The sequence below is a fragment of the Theropithecus gelada genome, chromosome 10 (assembly GCF_003255815.1).
Source record: "Theropithecus gelada isolate Dixy chromosome 10, Tgel_1.0, whole genome shotgun sequence".
NCBI classification, from domain to species: domain Eukaryota; kingdom Metazoa; phylum Chordata; class Mammalia; order Primates; family Cercopithecidae; genus Theropithecus; species Theropithecus gelada.
Window position 1 is genome coordinate 88,840,152 of NC_037678.1, and position 27,645 is coordinate 88,867,796.

At 45.5% G+C, this 27,645-nt stretch overlaps 1 protein-coding gene across 3 annotated transcripts in view; it reads left to right on the forward strand.

The window, feature by feature from the left end:
- The window catches only part of PCSK2 (proprotein convertase subtilisin/kexin type 2), a 258,307-nt gene that overhangs the window by 199,255 nt on the left and 31,407 nt on the right, over positions 1-27,645 (forward strand). For all 3 annotated transcript variants that reach the window (XM_025399674.1, XM_025399673.1, XM_025399675.1), the window contains 2 exons: positions 4,640-4,728; positions 11,905-12,080. In XM_025399674.1, the coding sequence (XP_025255459.1) occupies positions 4,640-4,728; positions 11,905-12,080 (265 nt within the window). The remainder of the gene's footprint in view (positions 1-4,639; positions 4,729-11,904; positions 12,081-27,645) is intronic.

Consider the following 27,645-nt stretch of genomic DNA (forward strand, 5'->3'; position numbering starts at 1 on the left):
GCCACAGCACCCAACCTTTTTTTTATTTGAGAGTCTCATTCTGTCACCCAGGCTGGAGTGCAGTGGCACAATCTTGGCACACTGCAACCTCCAACCCCCAGGTTCAAGCAATTCTCATGCCTCAGTCTCTCGAGTAGCTAGAACTACAGACACAGGCCACCATGCCTGGCTAATTTTTTTGTATTTTTAATAGAGATGGGGTTTCCAGGCTGGTCTTGAACTCCTGACCTCAAGCAGTCTGCCTGCCTTGGCCTCCCGAAGTGCTGGGATTACAGGAGTGAGCCACCGCACCTGGCCTATAAAGAATTATGTTTTTCTAAAAATAATCCAAAGTATAAAAAATGTTTGGCTTCGATAGACTTGGATGGTGGCTATATAAGAGTCATTGTACTATTCACTGAAATTGTCTATATTTTTTAAATATTTCATAATTACACATATTTGAATAATAAGCCTGAGCCAAAATGGAAACTCCAAAATGTCAGACATGCCCATTCACCATTAAAAGACTCACTGCTACACACCAGCCTCAAAGTGTGCATTAAATAAACGAATGCCAAAAGTCCATCATGCACCCTGCACACACCTAGTGAGAGGGCTGGGGAATTCTACCATTAGACAAGGCAGCCATTTTTCTTCTGTTCATCAAGGACTGCTTGGTACTCATCCTAGTCACCCAACATCTCTTTTTGTGGGATCCTTCAAATTAGTTTATTTCACTTATTATTAGAATTTATCCTTCCAAAACAGGTTATCGAGTAGCATCTAATAAAATTATAGCAATAATCAATAGAAATAAAATAAAAATGTGCGAGTTCAGGTTATCCTAGTAGCTATAACAAATAAATCTTGGCCTTGAAATCTTAGTGCTTTAGTGGCTTAGCACCAAAAAAAGTTTATTTATCACTCACCCACTGGTCCATCTCTGTGTTCCTGGTGGAGCAGCTCTCCTCCAAGCAGTGATTCAAGGATGCAGACTCCTTTCATCTTTGGCATAGGTTTCCAATGTTGCTGGGATTTTTTGCATCAAACTACTTGAGGGGAAAGAGCATGCATAATTGCCCAAGGGTGATTTTTATGGGCCAGGCTTACAAATAGCATTTACCCATCTGCTCACATATTTGCCATAACTCAGTCACATGGCCATATACAAGTGCAAGGGAGGATGGGAGTCTTACTGCAGCCTAGGGAGAAAAGAGAATGACTGGAGACCATTCAGCATTTTCTGCCACCAACAAAAACCATGTTGCAAAGTGAGAGACAATACTGTACCAGAATACCTAGGTGAATGGTGATATGGTTTAGCTCTGTGTCCCCACCCAAATCTCACCTTGAATTGTAATACTCATAATCCCACGTGTCAAGGGCAGGACCAGGTGGAGGTAATGGAATCATGGGGGCAGTTTTCCCCATGCTGTTCTCATGATAATGAGTGAGTCTCACAAGATCTAATGGTTTTATAAGCATCTGGCATTTCCCCTGCTGGCACTCATTATCTCCTTCCTGCCACCCTGCAAAGAGGTGCCTTCCACCATGATTGTAAGTTTCCTGAGGCCTCTCCAGCAATGCCGAACTGTGAGTCAAATAAATCTCTTTCCTTTATAAATTACCAGTGTCTGGTATTTCTTCATAGCAGTGTGAAAGTGGACTAATATGGATATTAGCAAATGACTGAACTAAGAAACCAGCAAAAACAGATTTAATTACTTGGTTACTTTTTGCTTTAGTCATGGTTCTCCAGAGAACAGAACCAGTAGGATGTGTATACATATAAAAAGAGGTTCATTATAGGGAATTGACTCACCTCAGTCTACAGACTGGCAAGTCCAAAACCTGCAGGGTAAACCAGCAGGCTGGAGACCCTGAGAGCCAATGGTCCAGCTCGAGTCTGAAGGTAGCCTGCTATAGAACCAGGAAGATCCAATGTTACAGGTGAAGTCCAAAGGCAGTCTTCAAGAGAATTCTCTCTTCTCAGAGAAGGCCAGATATTTTGTCTATTTAAACCTTCAAGAGATTGGATGACGCCCATGCACATTATGGAGGACAAGCTGCTCTAGTCAATGTCCACGAATTGAAATGTCTCATCCAAAATACCCTTGCAGAAACACCAAGAATAATGTCTGACTGAATATCTGGATACCTCGTGGCCCAGCCATATTGACAAGTGAAATTAACCATCACAATTTTATCCTGCATGTTTCTGATAGGATTACACGATAGTTAAAGATCATGGTGAAGAGCAAGGCTTTGGAAGCAGCGGAACTGAGTTTGAATTCTTGCCCTGCTTCCTATTTGAGAAGTGACTTCACATCTGTCTAAGCTTCAGTTTTCTCATCTTTAAAATGGGGATAATAATAGGCTGTTGTGAGGATTTAATAAAATCATGTATGTAACACTCTTGGCACAGGGTCTGTCCCATAGTAGATGTCGGTAAAAGAGAGTTGTTTTATTCATATTGCTGGATATATCTGACACTATTCCCTAGGTGTAATATATACAGAAATACATGCTTTTGGCTGAAAAAGCTGTGAGATGATCAAATCACTTTGGTGCAAAAACCAGCAGTGTGGATGGAAAGGGTATGCCTGTTCTTTCTCTCAGGAAATCCACAGGGTTGGGCACAGGGCCTCAGGTTTTCATTTGGACACCCCAGTAGCCCCACAATACAGGCTGTTCACAAAAGCCCCAATACAGTCACCGTGACAGTCCAGGTGTGAACCCTGACTCCCTACACATAAGCCATGGTATCCCTCTAGCCTTGTTCCTTCATTGTATCAGCAACCTACTGCCATGATAATGCCACATAACAAATTATTCCAGAATTCAGTAGCTTGAAACAATAAGCATTGATTATTGCTCCCAAGTCTATAGGTTGGTTGGAAAGTTCTACTGATCTGGACCAGGCTAGGCTTGTGTTGGCTGAGCTCACCCTTGTCTCCCTGGTCAGCTGGCAGGTTGCTGGGAGCTCATTGGTTTAGGATGACCTCACTCACATGTCGATAGATTACTGTTGGCTGGGGTGTCAAGCACGACAGGTTATGTGTCTTTCATCATCCAATAGGCTAGCCCGGGCTTGCTCACATGGAGCCTAGAGAGGGTGGCAAGAGAAAGCAGAAAAGCCACAAGGTCTCCTGAGGCCCAGGCTCATCACTTCTACCACATTCTTTCAGTCAAAATAAATGACAAGAGAAGTCCAGATTCAAAGGCCCAGGGTTGTGAGAAGGCTTGGTGTTAGGAACAATCGTAAGAAACCTCTATTTATGGCTGATTGCTAATTAGTGTCGCCTAATTTAGCAATGAAATGTTTCTTCCCATATGTTCCTCTGGAGAGCCCATGGCATTCCTCTCCCCTGCTTAAGGGCCAAAATTAAAGATACAGAAGACTTAATATCTTTACTTTGTTCAAGCTGGTTCACATGCACTTGTCCTCCAGTCTTTGGTGAACTGTTTTAGGACAGGGACAGGTTTAACACAAGGGCCGACCTCTGCAGTGACACTGGGTGTACATATCTGGGTACATGATATGCGGATTTCATTCTTGTTCCAAAGAGAATTTCGAGGAATGAAATATGTAGCCTTTATGGAGGCAGGATTTACTTTGATTCATACAGAGAAAGAAAATGTGTGTATGTGTGTGTGTGTGTGTGTGTTTTCAATCCTTGCATGTGATATTTTTTAAGGGCTGGTGTGATAGCTTTGCTTGCCCCAAGAGGATGTCCCAGACAGCACTAGTTGATGCTGCAGAAATGGAAAATTCCTAGGGATATGTAGCCAATGAACCCCTTCGCCCACATTTCCTGATTGTTTGCCGCAGTTTGAACAGTGAGTGGAAAGACCTTGTGCATTCCGCAGGCCATATTCGCACTGTCCCAGCAGACCTGGGAATGTGCCCATTTGATTCAGTAACTGTTCCGCCCACCATTAAAATGGACTTTTCTAGCTAGGCGCAGTGGCTCACAGCTATAATCTCAGCAATTTAGGAGGCTTAGGTGGGAGGATCGCTTGACCCCAGGAGTTTGAGACCAGCCTGGGCAACATGGGAAACCCCCTTCTCTACAAAAAATACAAAAAATTAGCCAGGTGTGGTGCACACACCTGTGGTCCCAGCTACTCAAGAGGCTGAGGCAGGAGAATCACTTGAGCCTGGGAAGTCGAAGCTGCAGTGAGCCAAGATTGCACCACCGCACTCCAGCGTAGGTGACCAAGGAGACCCAGATTCAAAAAAAATAAATGAATAAATAAATATAAATAAAGTGAACTTTTCATGGTTGGATCTGGTAGTTCCAAATGATTTACACCACTGGAATCTTTTGCATCTTGAATGCTGCTTAGGTCTGAAAACATAGCCTTCTGAGTGATTCAGTTTATAGTTGTTTCAGTTCTCTATTGCGGCTTTTACAAACCACCCCAAGATGGGGCACTTTAGAGAAAACTAAAAGACAGGTAGATAATGGTTTGCTCAGCTCTTTAAGTTTTCACAGAGCTTTAACACAAGGGCCAACCTCTTCAGTGACACAGGGTTTACTTGTATATGATATGCAGATTTCATCCTTGTTCAAAAGAGAATTTTGAGCCCATGACAGATGTAGTCAAATTCTTTTCACTGCGTATCTAATGTGTCTTTTATATTTTTCCAAAGCCATGGGACGCGATGTGCAGGAGAAGTTTCTGCTGCCGCCAACAACAATATCTGTGGGGTCGGAGTAGCATACAACTCCAAGGTTGCAGGTAAGCCAGCCCTGCCAAACAGCAGGCCCCCACTAGGTATCACACTGATCCCAAGGCTGACCATGGCCCTGATCTCAAGGCCGACCGTGGCCCAGCAAAAAATCTCACTAGTGCAGAAAAGCTAGGATCCACAGATTTGGCACAAGTGGAAAAAATTTTTTTCTTTTAACCTGCATAGCAATATCAATACAGGTTTAAATTTTTAACTTAAGCATAATATAAGCTCAAAGAAGTTAATGAATCGTAAGTACATAGCTCAGTGACTTTCCCCAAACTGGCCATACCCATATAGTGATCAGGAAACAAAATGTAACCAGCACCACAAAGCCCTTTATGACCCCTTCCAGTTACTACTCAGACACCCAAGAATAACCATGATCTTGTTTTCTAACAGCAAAAAAAAAAAAAAATGGTTATTGCCAGTTTTTGAACTTTATATAAATAGAATTGTCAGTCACTACTCTTCCGTGTCAGTGTCAATAACATTTTAATGAGGCTCAAATATAGACTGTAGAATACAAGGTGGTGTGTATAAATTATTTGTAAACATACTCAGAGCTCTTCAAAATGTTTTGCACAATGGAACTCATCTTTAAAAAGATAAATTCTACCTAGAACCTTTTGCTTACATTTTACTGGGTAGGATATTTAACAATTTCCTCTTTATGGAGCCCTTAGAAATGAGAGTGGCAAGTCCCTGGAAATTTAGAAACCAACATCCCTCCCCTCTCAGAAAAAAAAAGAGAGAGAGAGAGAGAGAGAGACAGACAGAGACAGAAACTGAGAGATTCATAAGCTTTCAACGAGATGTCTGAGAATGGAGTGGCTCCAGTCTTGTTCCAAGTTTTGCATCAAATTGGTTCTTAATTTATTCAGGCTGAGTCACCCAGCCTTATTTTTCTTTTTTCTTTTTTTTGTTTACAACTGTCCTGATACTTTCTTCTCCTGGCAATTTAATGGAACCATAAACCTACTTTCTGCTGACACCTCCATTTCCATGGAACTAAATAAAGCAAAAGTAACCTATACAAACCCACTATTAACCTCTTTTCAACACTGTTTGCTAAGAGGCTTGCCTGAACTGGGTGCTGAATGTCACAAAAGAATATATCTGGAGGTTTCTAAAATGTAAATAGAGGAGGCTTTGCCCCTGGGTTTCAGCTCTCTTTACTTTGTGTGCATCCAAAATGCTGGCATTAAAATGTCAGGAGCCATTATGAGCTCGGGGGAAAGAACATCACTTGGTTAATATTTTATAAGCCAGGCTCAGATCTGGGATGGAATCTAAGGGAGGTGGGTTCTCTACTCACAGAACAGAACTAGAAGAAGCAACTGAAAAATTCAAACCTGAATTTCTTATTCAAACACCCAAGGTAACTGGTTTTCGGAACAAAGTAAAATGACCACCTGCAAAAGTTAAAAGACTTAGGGGGAGCTCGTAGCTTTCTGGAGGTTCCCTGGGAGCTTCTTTTTCCATCTGCTTCTTTTCCTTTTTTCCTCTTCTCTTATTATTTGCCCTCTGAAAACATCTGAGCACTGAGTTCTCATCAAATGTATCTAATTCTCCCGCTGTCTTAGTTTGCTCTTCCTAAAAGCAAAACCTGAGACAAGGATTCCGGGCAAGCAGTTCATGTGGGAGGTGGTCTCGGGAAGCCAGAGTGAGGGAGTCGGGGAAGAAGACAGGAAAGGAATGGAGGCCAACAAAGTGAGTCTCGTGGACAACAGGGGCCCCGTCCTGCAGGTAATTCTCTGAGAGAGTGTGGAGAACTCCCCCTCACAATTGACCCCACTAAAGTGAGGAGGCTGTGGCGTTAATCTGCCACTTCCCATCGTTCATTGTTTGGGGGTGCCCCTGGGCCTGCCCAGTCTGCCCAGCTCGCTTGAACTGAGTGGAGCTCCTTGGGCAGGGGACGCCCCTAGGCAAAAAGCCAGGGAGCAGGCCAGAGGACCCGGCAGGTACAGCAGCCTCTGCCTCGCCTGCTGAATGCAGCCTGACACCACAAAGACGCGACTGGGCTTCTGTGAGGACAACTGGGGCATGGCAACAACCCTTTGAGCTTCCAGAAACCAAGAACAGCCACCAAAGATTTTGAGCAAGGGAGCCTCCTTTCTTTCTTTTCCCACTCCCTTAGCCCCAGCTTGGCTCCCCTGTGACCACGTACGCTGGTTCTAAGTACAAGGGCTGCGAGGCAACAGTCCGGTGCCTGTGCCTTAGGGTACCCAGTGTCCTCTGGCTCCCTGAGGCGTCAACATGAATTCTTGAGGAAGCACTGGAGAATTACTCATGGATTGCAAAAAAAAAGCAGAGTTTATCTTACAAATTTAAGGAAAACATTTTATTCAGCCTGGCTGGCAATTCCAAAAGTTGGCTGGTTTTTAATTATTTGCTAAAAATGAGTCAAACCCTCCAGAGAATCTTTCCATTCGGGAGTTTTCTGGGCTAAGGCGGTCTAAAGCGCCACCTGGTGGCCAACTTGGATCGTTGCTTGTCTCAAAGTCGAGGTGTTCGTTCATTTACAGGTTAGCGGGGCGCCCCTGTGATGTCTGAGGTCCTTCCCCAGCACCCCTCCACGCTGTCTCCAGAAAAAGCCCAAAGTTAAAATGCTGTTGAGTCTTAATCCAGGAATTCAAAAAAGAAGAGGGGAGATGAGATTGTAAATTGAGTCCTCTGAACAGAAAAAAGCATCGAGCATCTCTGCATCTGCCTGAATTCCTCTTCTGTTCATAAATTTTTCTCATTTTTCCATCAAAGCTCCTGTCTTTTTCTCGTTGATTTTTAGGCATTCTTGGTGTGTCCCAGAGGTTAGCCCCTAACCCATTTTAATCCGTGCAAAGATCTTCTCCTTCATTTCTCTTCGCGTCTGTCTTCATTTCAAACTATGTGACATGTAGACCCACACATATGGGATGTCCTAAAAGTCATCCTGCAGTCTTCAAGCTTTAATAACCTCAGAAACATTATTCTAAAGTTTATTTACATTTCCATTTTCACTGACCTAATTGTATAAATTTTGAAGAAAAATATTACATGTTTTATTTTGAAAATGCCTTTATTCGAGTAATTCTCTTTTTAAAAAGGACTCCATTCTTTCCTTCTTTCTTTTTTCATTTTAATTTTTAAGGAAATGACAACTTCAATCAAAAAGATTGAGTCAAACATTAAAATTAAATGTGTTATTCAAAATCCACAAAACCAAGCAAATGTACCACAAACATAATGACCTTCCAAATGATGGTTCTTGCAAATTTGTCAAATGTATATTTCTGAAACTGTTAAAGCTCGAGACTGTATCAAGGAGTCATAACACTGTCTCCTGCCTTCAGGCCTTTTGTGTGGTCAGTAGTCACTGTGGGCACCTTCCTGTTGCAGGGGATGGAAGCTGGCAGACAGGTTTCCTGCCCTAGGTAGCTCAGTCTAGGAGGAAACAAAGACAGGGAGCAAATAAGAAAATATAAGATAACAACTCATGCAAGAGGACAGAGAGTAACCAGGGCTCAGGAACAAGAAGAGCCTGAGGGTGGGGCTCCGCAATTCCTCACTGTTCTGGGTTTCTGCAGACTCTCAGAGCAACCCCAAGATGGGGCCAGGCCAGGTGGGTTTGGTCCTACTCACCTTCCTTTTTAAACCAAAGCATACAGATTTACACACTGGGCTTCGGGATGAGATCACCTTTGATTGAAGATTTTGAAAAGTATCTTAAAACCACACAGTTGACCACGGTGAAAATGCCCTGAAATTTCTCTACCAGCTATGAATTGCTTTTGTATATTATTATCATTATTATTCTTGGCCAATGAATCTCATAACACTGCAGATAAGCTTATATTTTGTCTGAGCTTTTCAATAAACAAGTAAAAATCATTGTAAGCACAATGACTAATACGAGTTTTCAGAACCTAAAACCTGGGTGAGCATGAACTTCCTCCTTAGCCTCCAGAGCAAATATTCACAAGCACAAAAAGTGGCATTGATGGGCACCGAAGTTTGTGGGTAGATGTAGCATTTACTGGAGGCAGGGACAGGCACAACTTGTGCAACAGGAGCAGAGGCAGAGAGGATGTAGCTCGAATCCGCTGGGCATGCAGCCCCCAGGGCACCAAGGCTAGCCACAGTGCACACTGCTCGGGTAGACGGGGAAGGCTGTAAATGAATGGAAGAGACCCACAGAGTCATCTCTACTCATTAATGTGCTGTGCAGGCCTGCCTGGGGTCAGATAGAAACACTTGATGTGTGCCTGTGTCTGTCCTTGCCCATCAAATACACACATCAGCATTGAAGACACTGACTCCTAGCTCCTTTGATTTCTCTCTCTCTCTCTCTCTCTCTCTCCCCCTCTCTCTCTCCCTCCCTCCCTCTCTTCCTCTCCTCCTCCTCCCCCTTCCTCCCTCTCTCCCTCTCCTCTCTCTCCCTCCCTTCCTCCCTTCCTTCCCTCCTCCCCTCCTCCTCCTCCCCCTTCTTACTTCTCTCTCTTTCCTCTCTTTCCCTCGCCCTCTACCTTCTCTCTCTCCTGCACTCTCCCTTTCCTCTCTCTTTCTCTGTCCTCTCCTTCTCTCTCTCTCTCTCACTCTCTCCTTCTCCTCTCCCTTTCTCTCTACCTGTTCTCCCTCTGCCTCTCTCTCTCCCATTCTCTCTGTCTCTCTCCCTCTGCCTACCCTCTCTCTCTCTCCCAGTCTCTCTGCCTCTCTCCCTCCTTCTCTCATTCTCTCCCTGGTCTCTCACTTGGTCTACTCTCTGTCTTCACCCCACATTCCCCTGTAGCTCCTAGAGCATCCAGGGGCAGAGGAGAGGCCTTCCTTAAAAACCCTAGGGTCACTCTGAGCCGCTGTCTTGGCTGCTAATGGTGCAGTTGCTTGCAAAATTAATACTGTATCTCATTCAATTAATGCATGCCTCATTCCTCTTGAGCTTAACAAGATTAAAAGAATGTCGGGCGCCTGGTCCCTGAATATGAATGAGAGACTTGCTCTCAGCCTGTGGCCACCCTATAATGTTGAAACAGTCAGAAGATTAATACACATCCGCTCTGAGGTTCTTGTGCAGCACAGAGGGAGCCCATGAAGGTGATAAGAGCTGCAAAGAGGAAGAGGGTTCAAGGCACAGCTGGAAGTGCCATGCACCAGCCCTGGCAAAATCCAGGGCTGCCATTGGTTGGTTTGTGGGGCAGCGGAGGTCTGCTTTGGCCAGGGTTGAATTTCTCTCACCTTCCAGTTGCGGTGGGCCATTCGGTCCTGGTCATCTGGGCACTAGGCAAGTTCAAGAGCATCTGAGCAAGTGAATGCCAGCCTCTCTCTGTTTATTTCCCACCCACAGAGTGGGCGTGACTTCGCACAAGAAGAAGCTGCACTGACCAGTTTATTCTGTGGCTTATTGGTCACCTGCATTAAATAAAGTTTTTAAATAAATAAAAATATAGATGGATCAAAAGAAAAAAACAGAGTCTTAAATTTCCTATCTCCTTATAAAATGAACCATAAAATTTAACATCTGGAAAGTTCAAGCCAAAGACTAGGCTTATTCTAGATAAGCTTCACGCAGGAGAAAGAATGCTAACTCGTAACAGGATGTTTGTTGGCAAACATGGTGATTACGCTTATGGGTTAATAGTAGAAGATGGATGAGTAGAGCCTGTTATTCATTCTTGTGGACCTGTTATTTCTGTTGGGGAGGAAATCAACTAAATGAGGCAATAATGCCAGATATTTATTCACCAAATATTTGTCAAGGTTAAAATAAATACCAAGCATCACGTTGATCCTCAAGGACACAGAAGTGAACAAAGTAGACACATGCCCTATACTCAAAGAGCGTGCCATCTGGTGGTGTATGAAACACTCAAATAAGCAGTTGTGATAGAAGGTTAAAGGTACACAAGAAGAGGGCTATGAGCACTGAAGAGGAAAGTGAGGTCCTCGAGTCTCCTGGGACCTGAAAGTAGTAGACCCTCAGGAAAGAAAGCAATTTCATGTCCATTTCAGGTGCCTGGCAAGAACCTGGGTGGCTTGTAATTCAATTGACCTGCTCGCCATGTTAGAGAGTGAGGCTTGTGAAATAGTGTTCTTGAGGCACAACATCCTTTGGCCACCGGGGACAAGGAAGGAGTTTTGGGGCCCAGGTTTTGACTGTGCATGGCCCAACACCTTCATTCCATAATTGCAGTGGGTGAAGACAGGTCCGGTTCACTAGCACTCTAAGCTCCTTGCCACAGAATCGTGAACCCACTGACCCATCCAGATGACAAAGCCTGGAGAAAGGCATATGACCCCGTCAGTGAAGTTTTGAGGGTAGTGATGGAGAGATATCACGCCCATCCCAGTGGCGGCTGCTGAGTTCCCCCTAGAGAGGGCTTTTGTGGATGACCACAGGGGGACTGGAAGCCTGGGAGCACCAGCTCTGCGGGTGCAGCACAGGCACTTTCACCCTATGCCCCTGTGTCTTAGGCTTGTGTGCCCCACACTACCCTGGACTGCAGGACTTTGCTTCTTCCCAACATCCTGCAAGAAATCACTCCCATGAGGCATCAGAGAGGAACACAAACTTTACAGCGATGCTCTAGGGAAGAAAGGAGAGGGGGCCGTCTGACACAGAATTACTAATACAGTTTAGAACAGCCATCTCAGCCTTTCTGTCCTCTCCAAAGTCCCTCCCAGCTACAGTGCAAATGGGAGTTCCTCTTTCCTTATCCCACCTGCTCCTGCACTGCCCCTGCCCCTCTCTCTGTCCCCTGCCCTCTGCCCTCTGCCTGCTGGAATTTCTTCTCAAATATCAAATATCTATTGCCTCCTCTATCTATCATATGTAGTAGCTTTATTTCTCCCCTAAAACTTGGCTGCAGCCAACACCCAGTTCTCTGAGGTCGAGCTTCTACTTAGAAACGAGCTTATCAAAGAATCTCTTCAGCAAAGGTGATCTCTCCCATTAGGAATTCTAGTAAGGTTTGCTAGAGGAATAAACTTGTCTTTAAATCGTTACATCAGCAAAGACATGGGTGGGATGCAGAAGGGAGCCAGTAGGACCATCTGCGCCTCCTTCATGATCCTTGGACTGCACAGTGTCCCCAGAGCACCTGAGATCTCCAACCCTTCCAAGCACCCAGGGCCCGAGCCCTCCTCCACCTCCTTGTCTCCTGTGAACTGGGGAACCCAAACCTGGTGTCCTCTGCTCAACGTGTCCACAGGCATCCGGATGCTGGACCAGCCGTTCATGACGGACATCATCGAGGCCTCCTCCATCAGCCACATGCCGCAGCTGATCGACATCTACAGCGCCAGCTGGGGCCCCACAGACAACGGCAAGACAGTGGATGGGCCCCGGGAGCTCACGCTGCAGGCCATGGCCGATGGCGTGAACAAGGTAAGAGGGCCGGCCCCCTACGCCCCAGCCACTCACAAGGTGGGACACAGTGGGTGGAGGGGTGGAGGCAACTGGGTAAACCATTGTCACCCTGTGTGTGAGTCCAGGTTCTGCAGGAGTCAGATAGTACAGGGGCTTAGCCATGCAGGAGGCTGACTACGGGAAGGCCTGTGAAGGATAAGGAGAGAAGACAGAAGAGCCTCAGACGTGATGCCTGCCTGGCTCCTGCGAATGACAGTGGGAGGGAAGGGGCTTGGAGAGGGAGGGTCTCAGACAGCAGTCCCCATGCCAAAGCTGCCCATCACAGGCAGAAAGGGGCCTGCACTGGCATCCCCACCACCCGCTCAGTCGTTGGCTGGCAGTAGCACACAGGACATGGGGTCTCAGCAGGACGGGGTGGTAGATCCAGGGGGCAGCAGCCAGGACCGTGACCACAACACTCATGGGGCAGGAGGTCTGAGCACACATTCTCACAGCCGCTCCTCTGAGATTAGCCCAGGCTTGGACAGAGCCAAGGAGAAGGAAGCCAGGCAGAGCCTCCAAAGGGATGAGATGGAGGTCAATGCTGCATAAGGAGGGGAAGGGGGCCCCTTCTCTGAGACACTGGGGCTGGAGCCACCCCAAAGGAGACACGAACCCAGGTTCAGGGACCAGAGGGTTTCTGGGCTCCAGTCTCTCAGGAAGTGACTTAACCTCGCCTGTCAAATGGTGATAATGAGGGGTCACAGAGTCACTGTGATGTGTAAATGAGAAAGATGCAAGCGCTCGTCACTGAGAAGTGCCTGCAAAGGGTCAGTATTTGTCCCAGTCTCGACTGTCACTTAAGCAACACCCCAAAACTTCATAGCACAGAACACAACTCCTTTACTACGCTTGGGATGCTGTGGGTCAGGAATTTGGGCCGGGCACAATGGGGATAGCTTATCTCTCCTCCACGATCCCTGGGGCCTCAGCTGATAGATTTGCTACTTGAGCATCCATTTCCAAACTGTTGTGTCTTCACAAGCTGCTCCGATGCACGCACCTACTTGCCACGCGTGGCACAGCTCCCACCCCTCGGCATATATAGTCTTCTCAGGCCTGTCCTCACTGCCAGGCCAGCAGTGGTCCCCTCCCTGTGCTCCCAGAGGACTCTCTGTAATCAGCCTGGACGTGGGACTCACACCGCAAGGTCACTGCCGTGTGTGGAGTAAGTGGTCTGGTGCTAAGTGAGGGCAAAGGACAGTGCATGAGATTTTTTGTGTGGCTTTTGGAACTCCATTTTAGGAATGTTTTTAAATTTGCTTCTTAGATTTTGGTGAATTTCAAATAGATGAAATGGCTATAGAAACCAGCACTATTATAAATAAATTATAGAATGCATCCGTTCCACATACACATTTAAATTATGTACAGTCTGTTTATGGAAAATATACAAACTCATCACTTATACATTGATAACACTAAAATAAGTGAATGTACAGAACACTATATGTTTAATGCAGGCATAAAAAAGAGAATATTGAAGAAAATCAGAGTGAGCAATTGAAGGCTGCTTTTCCATACATTTCCTGAGGTCAGAAAACATGTGTTTTCCTGCCCAGACCATCCTCGGGAACTAGCCCGGGGCTTAAGAACATAGTGGATGAGCTGTTCAAGGGGCAGATACGGAATTAATGCAGACACGAAATGTCACGGTTGAGGGGCTGAAAGTCACATCGAAATCTATGACTACAGTGGATGCCATTGGTGCCCACCAAGATCCCCTTCACCAGGCAGACCTGGGGGCAGCCCCAGCTGCTGTGAGTGTCGGCTGCTGATGGCTCACAGCGGCCCCTCTCACCAAGCATTGCCCCGACAGGTGGAATCTTTCTCCTAGAAAGTTATGCCCCCCACACCCAGGGCACAACCCACAGCAGATGGCTAAGGCAGGAGCCTGCTTGCCTCCAACAGGGAGGAATCTTCAATGTAATTTATGCTCCAGAGCCCCCTGTGGGCCAGGCCAAAGGTAGGCTTTACCCAAGACTGCATAGCTTTGGAGTTCCTTCCCCTCTGTATTTTACTTCTCTCCCTTGCTCACAGATTCCTCCTGAGAGCCCTCCTTCAATGAGTCTGGGCAGCTGAATCTCTGTCTCAGGCTCTGCTTCTAGGGAACACTTCCCACAAACATCGCCTCAAAATTTACCCCATTAGGTTTCCCTTTTTCCTTTGGCTGTCAGGAAGCTTATAACTAAGTGTATGCCTATTATGATTTTTTTTTTTTTTTTTTTTTTTAAACGGAGTCTGGCTCTGTCGCCCAGGCTGGAGTACAGTGGCCGGATCTCAGCTCACTGCAAGCTCCGCCTCCCGGGTTTATGCCATTCTCCTGCCTCAGCCTCCCGAGTAGCTGGGACTACAGGCGCCCACCACCTCGCCCGGCTAGTTTTTGTATTTTTTTTTTTAGGAGAGACGGGGTTTCACCGTGTTAGCCAGGATGGTCTCGATCTCCTGACCTCGTGATCCGCCCATCTCGGCCTCCCAAAGTGCTGGGATTACAGGCTTGAGCCACTGCGCCCGGCCACGATTGGTTTTTCAGACTAGGTTTTCTTTCTTCTACCTTCTTCTTCTTCTTCTTTTTTTTTTTTTTTTTTTTTTTTTTTGAAATAGGATCTCACTGCATCACCCAGGCTGGAGTGCAGTTGCACAATCTCAGCTCACTGCAGCCTCAACCTCCTGGGCTCAAGTGATTCTCCTGCCTCAGCCTCTAGAGTGGCTGGGACTACAGGTGCATGATACCATGCCCAGCTAAATTTTTTTTTTTTTTTTTTTTTTTTTGAGACGGAGGCTCGAGCTGTGTCACCCAGGCTGGAGTGCAGTGGCGCGATCTCGGCTCACTGCAAGCTCCGCCTCCCAGGTTCACGCCATTCTCCTGCCTCAGCCTCCGAGTAGCTGGGACTACAGGCGTCCGCCACCACGCCCGGCTAGTTTTTTGTATTTTTAGTAGAGACGGGGTTTCACCATGTTAGCCAGGATGGTCTCGATCTCCTGACCTCGTGATCCACCCGCCTCGGCCTCCCAAAGTGCTGGGATTACAGGCTTGAGCCACCGCGCCCGGCCTGTCAGCTAAATTTTTATAGACATGTTTCACCATGTTGTCCAGGCTGGTTTGAAACTCCGGGACTCAAGAGATCCTCCCACCTCGGCCTCCCAAGGTGGGATTACAAGTGTACACCACCGCACCCGGCCTCTTCCACACCATTTTTCTCTACCTCTTCACCATTCACAGCCTCCAAAATCATCCCTTAGCTTCTGTCCTTGTGTCTGTGTTTGTATTCCTAGTGAGTCTAAGCCTCTGAATGCTAGGCAATGTAAAATTTGTAAAAGAATTGATGAAATGAGCTCAGTCTGATTAGATTATATTTAGCCATGAGAAATCTAACTTTGGATCCTTACCAAATTGTTGCTTGCTTATACACACTCCTAGTCTTACCAGACTAAAGCATCTCACTGGACAAAAATTGGCAAGTTCACATGTAACTTCCCCAGAGTCTCAGCCCTAAACAATAGTAAACAATATTTCAGACCAAGTGGAACCCTTCAGCGCAGTGGGTGGCCAACTTTGGCACACAGGCTGGATCTAACCCCCAGACTGGCTTTGCAAAGACAATTTCCTTGGGACACAGCTAGGCCCTTCCAACCACAGCTGTCACAGGCCCCATGGGAAGGAAGCACATAGGGTACCAAATGAAGGCACTCATCTCTCAGAATCAGGCTTTTCTGGCTGCGGGTCAACGTCTCTGTCTTCACTAGAGAGCCAACACTGCACAGCAGCAGGTCCGTCCTGTTGCAGGGGTATTTCGGCAGGTGGAGAACTCCTCTTGACAGTGGAGAGACCTGAGTTTTAACCTCAGTCCTGCCCACCCCCCGCCCCTCCATTGGCTGGGGAACTTCAGACTAGTCAGTGTCTCCATTCCTCACTTTCTGCAAAATGGTCTGAGTCAGTGCTTCTCAAAGTGTGGCCACGGCCCACCTGGGAGAGTGAAAAACGCAAAACCTCAGCGCCTCCTCCCCTCCCACGGATGCCGCATTTTAACAAGATCCCATTAAAGTTTGCGAGGTGTTGCTCTACTATCTTGAGGATCCAAATCATCTAACCCTGAGATCCTAAGACCCCAGTATATGGTTGCTTAAAACCCACAATGAATAGAAAAGGGCAGCAGAGGTGACTCGTTTCCAGAAAGGAACAACCCTGTATTTCCTCATCAGTACGATGGGTTGGACGGGTGGGCTGTGTGGTGACTGAGCCACAAGCCATTTGTCTCTGTGTTGAAGGAACAGAGGCCTAGGTAGCCCAACTAAATTGGTTTCTTGTAAGAATGCACCAGGAGGGGCTGGGCGCTGGGTTCATGCCTGTAATTCCAACACTTTGGGGGGTCGAGGCAGGTGGATCACCTGAGGTCGGGAGTTCAAGACTAGCCTGACCAATATGGTGAAAACCCGTCTCTACTAAAGATACAAAAAATTAGCCAGGTGTGGTGGTGGGCACCTGTAATCTCAGCTACTTAAGAGGCTAAGGCCGGAGAATCGCTTGAACCCGGGAGGCAGATGTTGCAGTGAGCTGAGATCATGCCATTGCACTCCAGTCTGGGCATCAAGAGTGAAACTCTATCTCAAAAAAAAAAAAAAAGAAAAATGCGCCAGGAGGAATCGGGGCAATGACATCGATTCACGCAAGACCTCATAGTGTCTGGGACCAGACAGACATCCTGATCCAAGGTGGCTGTAGGATGCCAGCCCGAAGAATGTGTGGAGAGCCACAGGAGGGCTCTGTGGTCACGGGGCCAGGCCACACTCACCCCGTCTGCTTCTCCCCAGCTTCGTGGCTCCCGCTCTCCAACCCACCCTTCCTCTTCCTGGAGGCTTATGCTTAGAGGTGTTTCCAATTGGACACCACCCCATTGGCACCCTTGCTTGTTACAACCTGTCAGTCTCTGCTCCAGCTGCCACTTGCCCTCGATGCTTTCAGGGAAATTTTGGTTCAAAATTAGGAGAAACACCCCAAGATGAGGCTCCAAAACCAAGAAATGTGGTTCTGTTGGGAAGGTTCAGAACTTGCAGGGTCAGAGGCCAATCAGAAGGTTTCTAATGAAATCCCTTTCTTTCTTCTCTGAGGACATCAAAGGGTAGTTGTCTATATTCACAGTCTTCTTAGGCATCTGATGGAGCAGTTTCTTCTGAGCTGCTGAATGATTTCAAAGGTCTGAACAGAAATATAAGACTGTATGCACCTGTATTAATCCGTTTTCACACTGTTGGTAAAGACATACCTAAGACTTGGCAATTTACAAAAGAAAGAGGTTTATTGGACTTACGGTTTCACATAGCTGGGGAGACCTCACAATCATGGTGGAAGGTGAAAGGCATGTCTTCCATGGTGGCAGACAAGAGAAGACAGCTTATGTAGGGAAACTCCCCTTTTTAAAACCATCAGATCTCATAAGACTTATTCACTATCAAGAGAACAGCATGGGGAAGACCCGCCCCCATGATTCAGTTACCTCCCACTGGGTCCTTCCCACAACATGTGGAAATTCAAGATGAGATTTGGGTGGGAACACAGCCAAACCGTATCAGCACCTCTTCTGTTGTGGGCTCAATTCTGTCCCCAAATATTCATAAGTTGGGGTCCTAATCCCCAATATCTCATAATGTGACCTCATTTGGAAATAGGGTCATTGCAGATCTAATTAATTAAGAAGAGGTCATATTGGAGTAGGGTGGGCCCCTAATCCAATATGATTGGTGTCCTTATTTAAAAGAGAAAAAAAAAATAGAACAGGAACATCTGGGCACAGATATGCACACAGGGAGAACAGCATGTGAAGATGAAGGCAGAGGTGGCTGGGGATGCATCTACAAGCCCAGGAAAGCCAGAGATGGCCAACAGCCCACCGGGAGCTGGGAGAGGAATGGGATAGATTCCGTCTCCGGAACTTCTAGGAATGGGACAGAATCTATTATGTCTGCAGAACTTCTAGAGATGGGCCGGGCGAGCGGGAGAATGGCGTGAACCCGGGAGGCGGAGCTTGCAGTGAGCCGAGATCACGCCACTGCACTCCAGCCTGGGAGACACAGTGAGACTCCGTCTCAAAAAAAAAAAAAAAAAAAAAAAAAAAAAGAACTTCTAGAGATGGATTCTATTCCTAGAAGTTCTGGAGACGGAAATGTCAGCAGAGGTGGCTGACACTTCTGTCTCCAGGACTTCTAGGCAAGAAATCTCTATTGTTTAAGCCACCCAGTTGGTGTTCCTTTGGTTGTTACTTTGGTCCTTTGGTTGTGGTCCTTTGGTAGCAGCCCTGGCAAACTAATGCATCTTCCAATCTTAGAATGGATGGTCAAAAAAGAGGTTTGGCAGTGTGGGAATGACCTGGTCACTGTTCAAGGTCACTTGACGTCACCTGGCCCTCTCCTTTACAGCCAAGAGGGTCAATAGTTTATCCAATTACAAATTTTTCCTTCTAGTTCAGGACCTTGAGAAGTCTCCCTCCCTCCCTTCTCTGACATAGCTTCCTCGAAGGAATGAGCACGCCAGAATGCTCATGATGCAGTCCTAGGAGAGAAACATGTTTCCAAGCTAGGGATAGTGCCGTACTGAAAAGCTCCCAATAACATCAAATTGGGAGCTTGAAATTAGACATGGAAATTGACAAACACTAAAAATAAAATCCTTTTATGCCCCCTTCAGAGAGCTGGTTGTTAAACATTTAACAGCACACCCCTCGTTAGAGGACTCTTCTGACTTTCCTTAAATTATAGCACTTACATACCTATGTGTTCTCCCTGCAAGTAACAGCCACCCTTGCCTTCATGAGTCTGGAAGTTCCCTTTGGGAAGTGGAAAAACAGGAAGAAAAACACCTGAAACCCCAAGGTTTTATGTTTCCTCAAAATAACAAGATTCTCAACCAGAGTCCTAAGTTACCCCAAGACTGTGGAAGACTTTTCTAAGTCAAGGAAAGATCTCACAACTTAAGGAATTCATCACTTTTACATTAAATACAAGGATCCCAGAAACACAACTATGAAATGGAAAACAGAGTCCACGAAATGAACATCACGGTGACAGCAGCTCATTGTCCATTGCTACACTGTTTAGGAAATAGTGAAGATGCTTTATTACAAGGTTATGCCAGTCTGCTGTTGAAATTCAACTCATCTGAAACAGCAACATGAGCCCGGCATTTGAGTGACACAATGTGGTTTACAGAGAATGTCTGACAACAGGATTGGGTGGCACGAAAGTGACGTCCCTACCCTGTTTCAATGCCTGGTCTCCTTAAGAAGCATTTAGGATGAAATTTTTGATGCACAGACAGCCTGTTTCCTTATTGCATTATTCATCTTGTGACTGGAGAGAAATGGTTACACATCCAAGCCCCAGACCAGGTGACAGCAGATGCCCAGGGGAACGCTTGGCAGATTCCCCCTTTCCTCAGCAGACATGGATTTTCACTGAGAGGCACTTTTTTTGACACCTGAGGCCAAAAGAGAGTCAGGCAGGTAGGAGATGTGTGCCCTCTGTCCAGACTGACAGTACAGATGGTGGCAGTGCTCCACATCCCTGGGTGCCCCTGTCATTTTCCACAGACTTCTGCACTGCTCCACTGCCTCTCGAAGCAGGATATTTCTCTCTCCTCCATCTGTAGTCTCCGTGGCTGCAGGTGAAAAGGCCCTTTCAAGTATGATTGCCCTGCAAAGCATGCCGAGCCCGCTGAAGCTTAAGAGAAAAATTGTTATGACTGATCTTCAGATGACAGCATGTATATTTTTTAGAAAGTAGACTGAGTATGATGAAAACTACATGATTTCTCATTTGACTTTTCCCCAAGCAATGGGAATAAATTTCCCCAAGCAATGGGAATAAATCTTTCCTTGTTTCAAGGTGACATTTTTTGGACAACACTGTAGCATTTTGGAAGTGAGGGTGCATTGTGCATTAGCGAAGGTTTTCTCCCAGTAACTTCCACTGCCTGCTGTACTCTAAGGGAAAATCCATCTCTGAAAGGCAGTCTTCACATAAACAAAGGAGTCAGAGAACTACCTGTTCCACAAGGCACTTCTTACGTTTGTCTTTCAATTTTATCATCCTGTACGTATGTTTTGTTTGACCAACATAGTAATGATTTAAAGGAAGAGAATAAAGAGGAGATGGATAAGAGACTTTTATCGGGGCACGCACTGTTTGCCATAGATCCCACTGTTCCCAGTTATCTGATACCTGCTTCACACAAACATCACCTACCTGGCTCCTTAGGGATTTGAAGTTTGCACCTCCTACATTTGCTTAATTAATACTTGAGAGAAGCAGTGAGGAGTGGGCAAGAAGGAAATCCTTTTTTTCTTTTGCTTATTTTAATCTTTAGCTTTGTAGTCTATGTGTTGGGTTTACAGTTACAGCATTTTTCACATTGTGTATGGGAAGAGGGTGACAGAGGTGCCTGAATTATGAGAGGGTTCAATAATCGACTTCTGTCTTAGTTTTAGATCTCCTGGAAGCAGATCCTGAGGCAAGATTTGGGATCAAGTAGTTTATTGGGGAGGTAAAGAGAATACCAGTGATGAATGGGAGGTGTGGCAGGAAAGAGACAGGACCAGTTAAGGGTATGTTATCCTGCCAGTCGTCACTGTCAGCAACTGGAGCTTAATGCCAGTGGGAAGCTTCAGAAAACCACACCAAAACTTGAGAGCACACCCCAAAGGTATCCCACCCTGTGGGAAAGGAGCTGGAATAAAACCCATTGATGAGGTTTGTTCTCAAAAGGTTGTAAATGCCCCAGTGCTTTCAGCCTGAGGACAGATGCGCAAAGCAGCCTTCAGCCTCTTGGAAGCCCTTAGACAAAAAGATGCATATGTTGACATTGAGAAACTGCCAGGCACAGGCAACTCTAAAGTCCAAGGGATACGGGCTCACATACAACTCCCAAAGTGCAGCTTAAGCAAAACCTAACCTGAGACAGAGTCATCACTCTCTGGATAGACAAAGCACTAGCAAGGTGATGTGTTTACTGTTCAGGAAAAGGATGTAGCCCTTGCAAAGAGGGTGTTACAAAAACCGGGCATTATAGGACACAGCATCTTATTTTGCTCTGACAACCAGAAGGGGAATTCGGGTGACGCTAGAAGGTCTTGAAAGTGACAACTGATTCATGAACTTCTTTCCACAACTTGAGGAAATACAGCCACCCAGAGCAACCCTGGCACACCTTTTGCTGGCTCTGATGACTACATCCCAACTTCTTCTTAGTTACTCTTTGGAGTTGCTACTGGAGGGGATATTTTAGGAATATTTAAAAACAAGGCTACAGAAATCATCTGAGGTGCAGATGAGACAGCGCATTGATTGTTTACTCCCTAAGGGGTTGCAAAGGGCAAAGTACAGATCGCAGGTCTTCTTCCAGCTGGAATGTATGGACGGGGACCCCTTACAAGAAAACCACCATCCAGGAAAGCAGGGAACAGAGAGAGTTGCCTGGGGAGATAGTGATTAATCAGGCATGGGCGAGGGGAGGCCACAGTGCCGCCTGCTGAAATTTAATCAGAGCCGTGGGTCATACACCGTTGCAGGGAGTGCCAGGGCCTCTGGCAGACGATGAATGCCTCCTGCCAAGGAGCTCTCACAAATACTCCGCGAGCCCAGATTTATGCTCTGCAGCCAGATGAAGGTCACAACTGAGCAGAACCGCTGCAGCGTGGAATCTGCAGCTCAGCCTTGGAAACAGCTGGTGCCGTTACCGTCCCTCCTTTCATTTCTGGGATAAAGAGAACTACGAGAAAAGTCTGGTGGATTTCGGGTAATCCTTGTGACCAGCCGTCTCGTTTTGCCAGGGACTTCCCTGTTTTTCACATTGAAAAGTCCCACATCTCAGGAAACCCCTCAATCCCGGGCAAGCCAAGACAGTTGGTCACCCCCCCTTTGGTGCTACCTGTTGGCCCACCTGGGCCCAGTGAGAAATTCACCTGGGGTTAGAAGTTGACGTGAAAGTAAACTCAGCAGCACCTCTGAAATCAGAAAGATTCATCACTACAATGGCTGGATCCTTTGAGCAGTGAAACAGAGTAACACAGGATTCTGACCTCCAAGGTGGTTACACGAAAACCAGACAACAATTAAAGATGACCACAGGTGCCATCAAACACTGAATCGAGGTGAGGATTTAAATCAGAGGCCAGGGCGACTGCCTTGGCTCTTCCAGAGAACCTGATACTCTACTCCCACTGAAGTACGACAGAACCCACAGGGTCTCTACAGAGTCTGGAACTGACGAGTAAAAGTTCCAAACTAGAAAGGATACTATCTACCATCACTCCCACTCACAACCGATTGATTAAAATGGTTTATAATACCTCACCCAACCGCAAAGAGGCCTGGTCATGGGCTCAGACCATGGACACTTTGCAATATTTAGTAAACAGCAGCAATGACTACCACAATGTGCACCAAAACAGTTAGGTAGCTCAAGAGGTAACCAGTTGACCTAGTGAGGACAAACATGCCAATGTCAAAGATGTTTGTGAATAGTTTGAATAAAATTTGCCAAAGATGTTCATGAATAGTTTGAATAAAATTTTTCATGAACTATGAGTGCAGAAAGGCAATATTCATAAATCAATACGTTATTTCATGTGCAATTTAAAATGTGTTTATTTTAAAATTCATATTTTAGTAACAGATTAAAGTAATATAATGGAAAAATGTCTGCAAGTCTAAATCCAACACATCAAAGGAAAAGGAAAAACTGAGTAAATATATATGCACGTAGATAATAAAAATCTAGCTCAGTTTCTTAATACAGGAAGAGCTCTTACAAACCAGTAAAAAGAATACTATGAGGCCAGGCGAGGTGTCTCATGCCTGTAATCCCAGCACTTTGGGAGGCCAAGGTGGGCAGATCACTTGACGTCAGGAGTTCAGGACCAGCCTGGCCAACATGGTGAAACTCCATCATCTCTACTAAAAATAAAAATAAAAATAAAAATTGGCCGGGCACAGTGCTACATGCCTGCAATCCCAGCTACTCGGGAGGCTGAGGCAGGAGAATATCTTGAAGCCGGGAGGCAAAGGCTGCAATGAGTCGAGATCACACCATTGCACTCCAGCCTGGGACAGAGCTATACTCTGTCTCAAAAAAAAAAAAAAAAAAAAAAAATTCTATGAAAGAAAAAAAATAGGCAAAGGATATTATCTTTTGGGACTTGGGGCCTTGTTAAATAATAAGCAAGAATACAAATGAGCAGGAAAAACACAAAAAGATAAATTCAACTTTCGTGAAAAAAATATATAACTCAAAACAATGAGGTACTATTTTTACCCACCAAACTGGCAAAACTATTTTTAAGAAATGACAATTCTAAATTATGGCCCATATGAGCTGAATGTAGAGTTCTCATGCACTGCAGGTAAACATATAAACTGTTAACAAACTTTATCAAGAGCAATAATACGGCAGATGAACCAAGAATCATCATTCATTTTTTTCTCCCAAAATTTCCTCTTTTAGAAACACTGCTAAGAAAATAAACATACAAAGACATATATAAGATTATGTTCATTTTAAACATAAAGTACTTTTTTAAAAACTAGAGACAACCTTCTATGTACATTCAAGAAGAGGTGTAAATAAATTGCAGAATGGCTATTTCATAAAACTAACAAAAAATTATGGTGTAGAAGAGTATTTAATCACATAAAAATGTTAATTATATAAATTGTGAGAAATGCATTTTAAGCAGGCCAAGAAAGTCCTTCTATTTTTATTATCCCAGTTTCACTTTCAAGCCCCTTCTTATACTTCGCATTTATATGTAAAATTGACAGGAATCCACAAAATATCACCAATGATTATCTATTCATGTAAGATTATAAAGGATTTTTATTTCCTTCATCTTCTATATTCCAATTATTCTACAATAAATATTATTTTCATAGTAAAAAATACAATAACTTTTTCCAAGGTATGTTAATATTGTATTAAGAAATCAAGGTGACTGGAAAATAACAATTACTATAGTTGTTTACAAAAAGATAAGCTCTCCCAGGCTTGCCTCACCAGGGGTCTGCACCCTAAACCCATACCAACCCTGGACCAGGGCCTGTTCTGGTCATTAACCCGGGTCCCTACCCATTGGTTAGGGTGGAAGGACTGACTCACTTTAGCCACAAGTTTCTCAAAGTGGGATTTCCACCTCCTCGAACATAGGCGATGCACTGGGGACACAGCAAGCCACTGCACCAGTCTCTAGCTGGAATGTCACCTTAGCTGACGGTAAGCAATTTGTAACATTATTTTTATATTATCAGCAGAATAAAAAATTTGCTTGAATGTTTCAGAAGTTTCAGACTTGTGAGAGGCTACTTAAGGCCATGGCCAGCAAGTTCCAACTCACTGCCCTTTACCATTGGGTCAGCAGGATTTCTCAGCCTGAGCATGTAGACATTCTGGGCAAAATACTGTTTTGTCGGTGGTGAGGAGGTTGTCCTTTGTGTATAAGTTTAGTAGTCTCCCTGGCCTTTATCCATTAGATGTTAGTAAAACACACATGGTTGTGACCACCAAAATTGTCTCCATCACTCCACCCTGAAGCAAAAGTCCACGCTGCTTGAGAACCAGGGTGGTTAAGTACACTCCATAGTGCCTAGGTTAAAAGTTTCCATTTGGCAAAAACTTTTGAGAAACACTATAATCTCACTACACTTCAAAAGACTGGCAGAATTCAAAGTGGAGTTGCACCATTCATTTAATTTCACCTAAATGCACTTGCCCTTTTTTTTTTTTTTTTTTTTTTTCCTGTCATCCAGGCTGGAGTGCAGTGGTGTGATTATAGCTCAGTGCAGACTCCAGCTCCTCAAACTCCTGGGCTCCCGAGTAGCTAGAACTACAGGCGTGCCCCGCCATGCCAAGCTAATTTTTTATTTTGTACAGTGGGGGGTGAATGGGGCTCTCGCTACTTTGCCCAGGCTGGTCTCAAACTCTTGGCCTCAAGCGCTCCTCCTGCCTCAAGCCTCCACTTCCCAGAGCACTGGGATTACAGGCATGAGCCACCAGGCTGGCCTACTTGCCTCAGGCAGCTGACGGCCATTCCACTCACTGAGCATGAGCTGCAGGATTAGCGCTGAGACTCTGCCCCCCAGCAGACAGCCCCGCCCACAGTGCTGGCTCTTGGGTAATGGCCTCCCTTTGTCCTCCAGCTCCCGGGTCACCCTCTAATCCATGGGTGACTTCCCATGTCCCTTTTGGGTTTTAGGCTTTCCTTTAACACCTATTCCCTGGATAAAATTCCCTCTGTTGACCTACCAAGTGTGGCAATATTTGCCTGGCTGAATCTCAATTGATACATTGTATATTTATTGGGATAAAGTTATATATATATATATATATTTTTTTTTTTTTTTTTTTTTTTGAGACTGAGTTTTACTCTTGTTGCCCAGGCTGCAGTGCAATGGCGCAATCTCGGCTCACCGTAACCTCTGCTTCCTGGGTTCAAGCAATTCTGATTCAGCCGCCCAAGTAGCTGGGATTACAGGCATGCGCCACCACGCTCAGCCAATTTTGTATTTTTAATAGAGACGAGGTTTCTCCATGTTGGTCAGGCTGGTCTCGAACTCCCGACCTCAGGTGATCCGCCCACCTCGGCCTCCCAAAGTGCTGGTATTACAGGCGTGAGCCACCGTGCCTGGCATATTTATATATTAACATAGGGAAAATTGACATCTCTGTAATCCTGTCTTTCTATTCAAGAACATGGCCAATATCTTTCCATGGGATCAAATCTTCATCTTCGTCCCTCCTTCCGTAGAGTTCAGAGAGTTTCAAAGCCTTATTTAGCGCTTCCTTAGCTTTTTTTTCCTTAGATTTATTGAATTTCTTCCTAAGTGTTTTATCCTTTGTGTGGCCAGTGTAAATGGTGCTGCCTGTAGGGTAGCTGTGGGGACTGAATAGGATAATATATAAAGTACTTAAAGTCCCTGGCATGCAGTAAGTGCTATAGAAATGCTTGCTGTGATAGTCACCCTTTGTTTTCTGCACTTCTTCCTCTAACGGGTTATGGTTTAGATGTGAGCCATAGTTATTCTGTCTCGATTTCTGCCTAGCTCCTGTTCAGGTGAAGCTGAGAAGCAGAAATGGATCAAGCCTTAAGCAGAAGCCCAAGATCTAGGCACTGGCAGGTTCAGTGTCTTGCGAAGGCTCGCTCTCTGCTTCCAAGATGGTGCCTTGTTGCTGTGTCTGGTAGAGGGGACGAACGCTGGGTCTTCCCACGGTGGAAGGGCCAAAAGGGGCCTGGCTATTTCCCTGGAGCCCTTTTATAAGGGCAGTAATCCTATTCATGAGGACTGAACTCTCATGACTTAATTACCTCCTAAAGATCCTACCTCTTAAGACTATCACGTTGGGTCTTAGGTTCTAATGTATGAATTTGGGGGGGACATATAAGTTCAAACCAAAGTAGGGTGGCATGCCAGCAACAGCCCCATCCCATCACCAGCTCTCGGTCCTCTTATGGAGGTCCCTTCCCCACTCATTTCTACCCCCAGAACTAGGGTTTTTTTTCCTCACTGGCCTATCTTCCCCAGAAGCCAGGGACTCTTTGGTGCTAAAACCCAATCACTAGAAGCAAGGACACAATTATTGTTGCTTCATGTGTCCAATCTAACTTAAGGAAAACAAAGTTTAGTATTCCTAGAAAACGAAGTATTCTTGTGGGCAAATCTGACTGTTTAAAACAAAATCAACATTTGCTATTTACTGTTCGGAAACAGGTTGACAGTTGCTCCCTGTGTATCAGTGAGCTGGCTGCATAACAAACTGCCCCAAAACTCAGTAGCTTAAAATAACAATCATTTAATGTTGCTCTTCGGTCTACAGGTCAGCTGGGTTGTTCTGCTGATCTGGACCAGGCTGGGCTAACCTCAGGAGAGAGAGGTAGAGACTGGCTGATCGAGGATGGCCTCCCTGCTGTGTCTGGCAGCTGGCAGCAGGGGCAGTGAATTTTACTGGAATACTTGTCTCTTATCAATCAGGAGGCTAACCTAGGCTTATCTTCATGGTGCAATGGAGTTCTGGGAGAGATCAGAGAACACAGGAGTTCTTGGGATTGAAGTTTGGAACTGACACAGAATCACTTTCCACCACATTCTGTTGGCCAAAGCAAGACATAAAGCCAGCTTGGATTCTAGGGGTAGGAAACAGACTCTTCCTCTTGATGGATGGGGCTGCAAAGGCATAGTGCACAGGGCATAAATACAGGGAATCACGAATAATTAGGGTCACAATCAATCTACCACACTCCCCACACCAAGAAGAGAATGTTTAGCATCAATTTCCTTCATTTTAGCAAAGGTTGCTTCATCTCACTAGCAGTGAGATGTGAGCTGTCACATCTACATGTGGACTGATTCAGGAGAAAGTTCTGCAGATGGTTAACCTCACTCACTCATTTATTATGACTCACATCAGTTGCACTTTCCTTTTTTTTTTTTTTTTTTTTTGAGATGGGGGTCTCACTCTGTTGTCCAGGTTGGAGTGCAGTGGTGCAATCCTGGCTCACTGCAC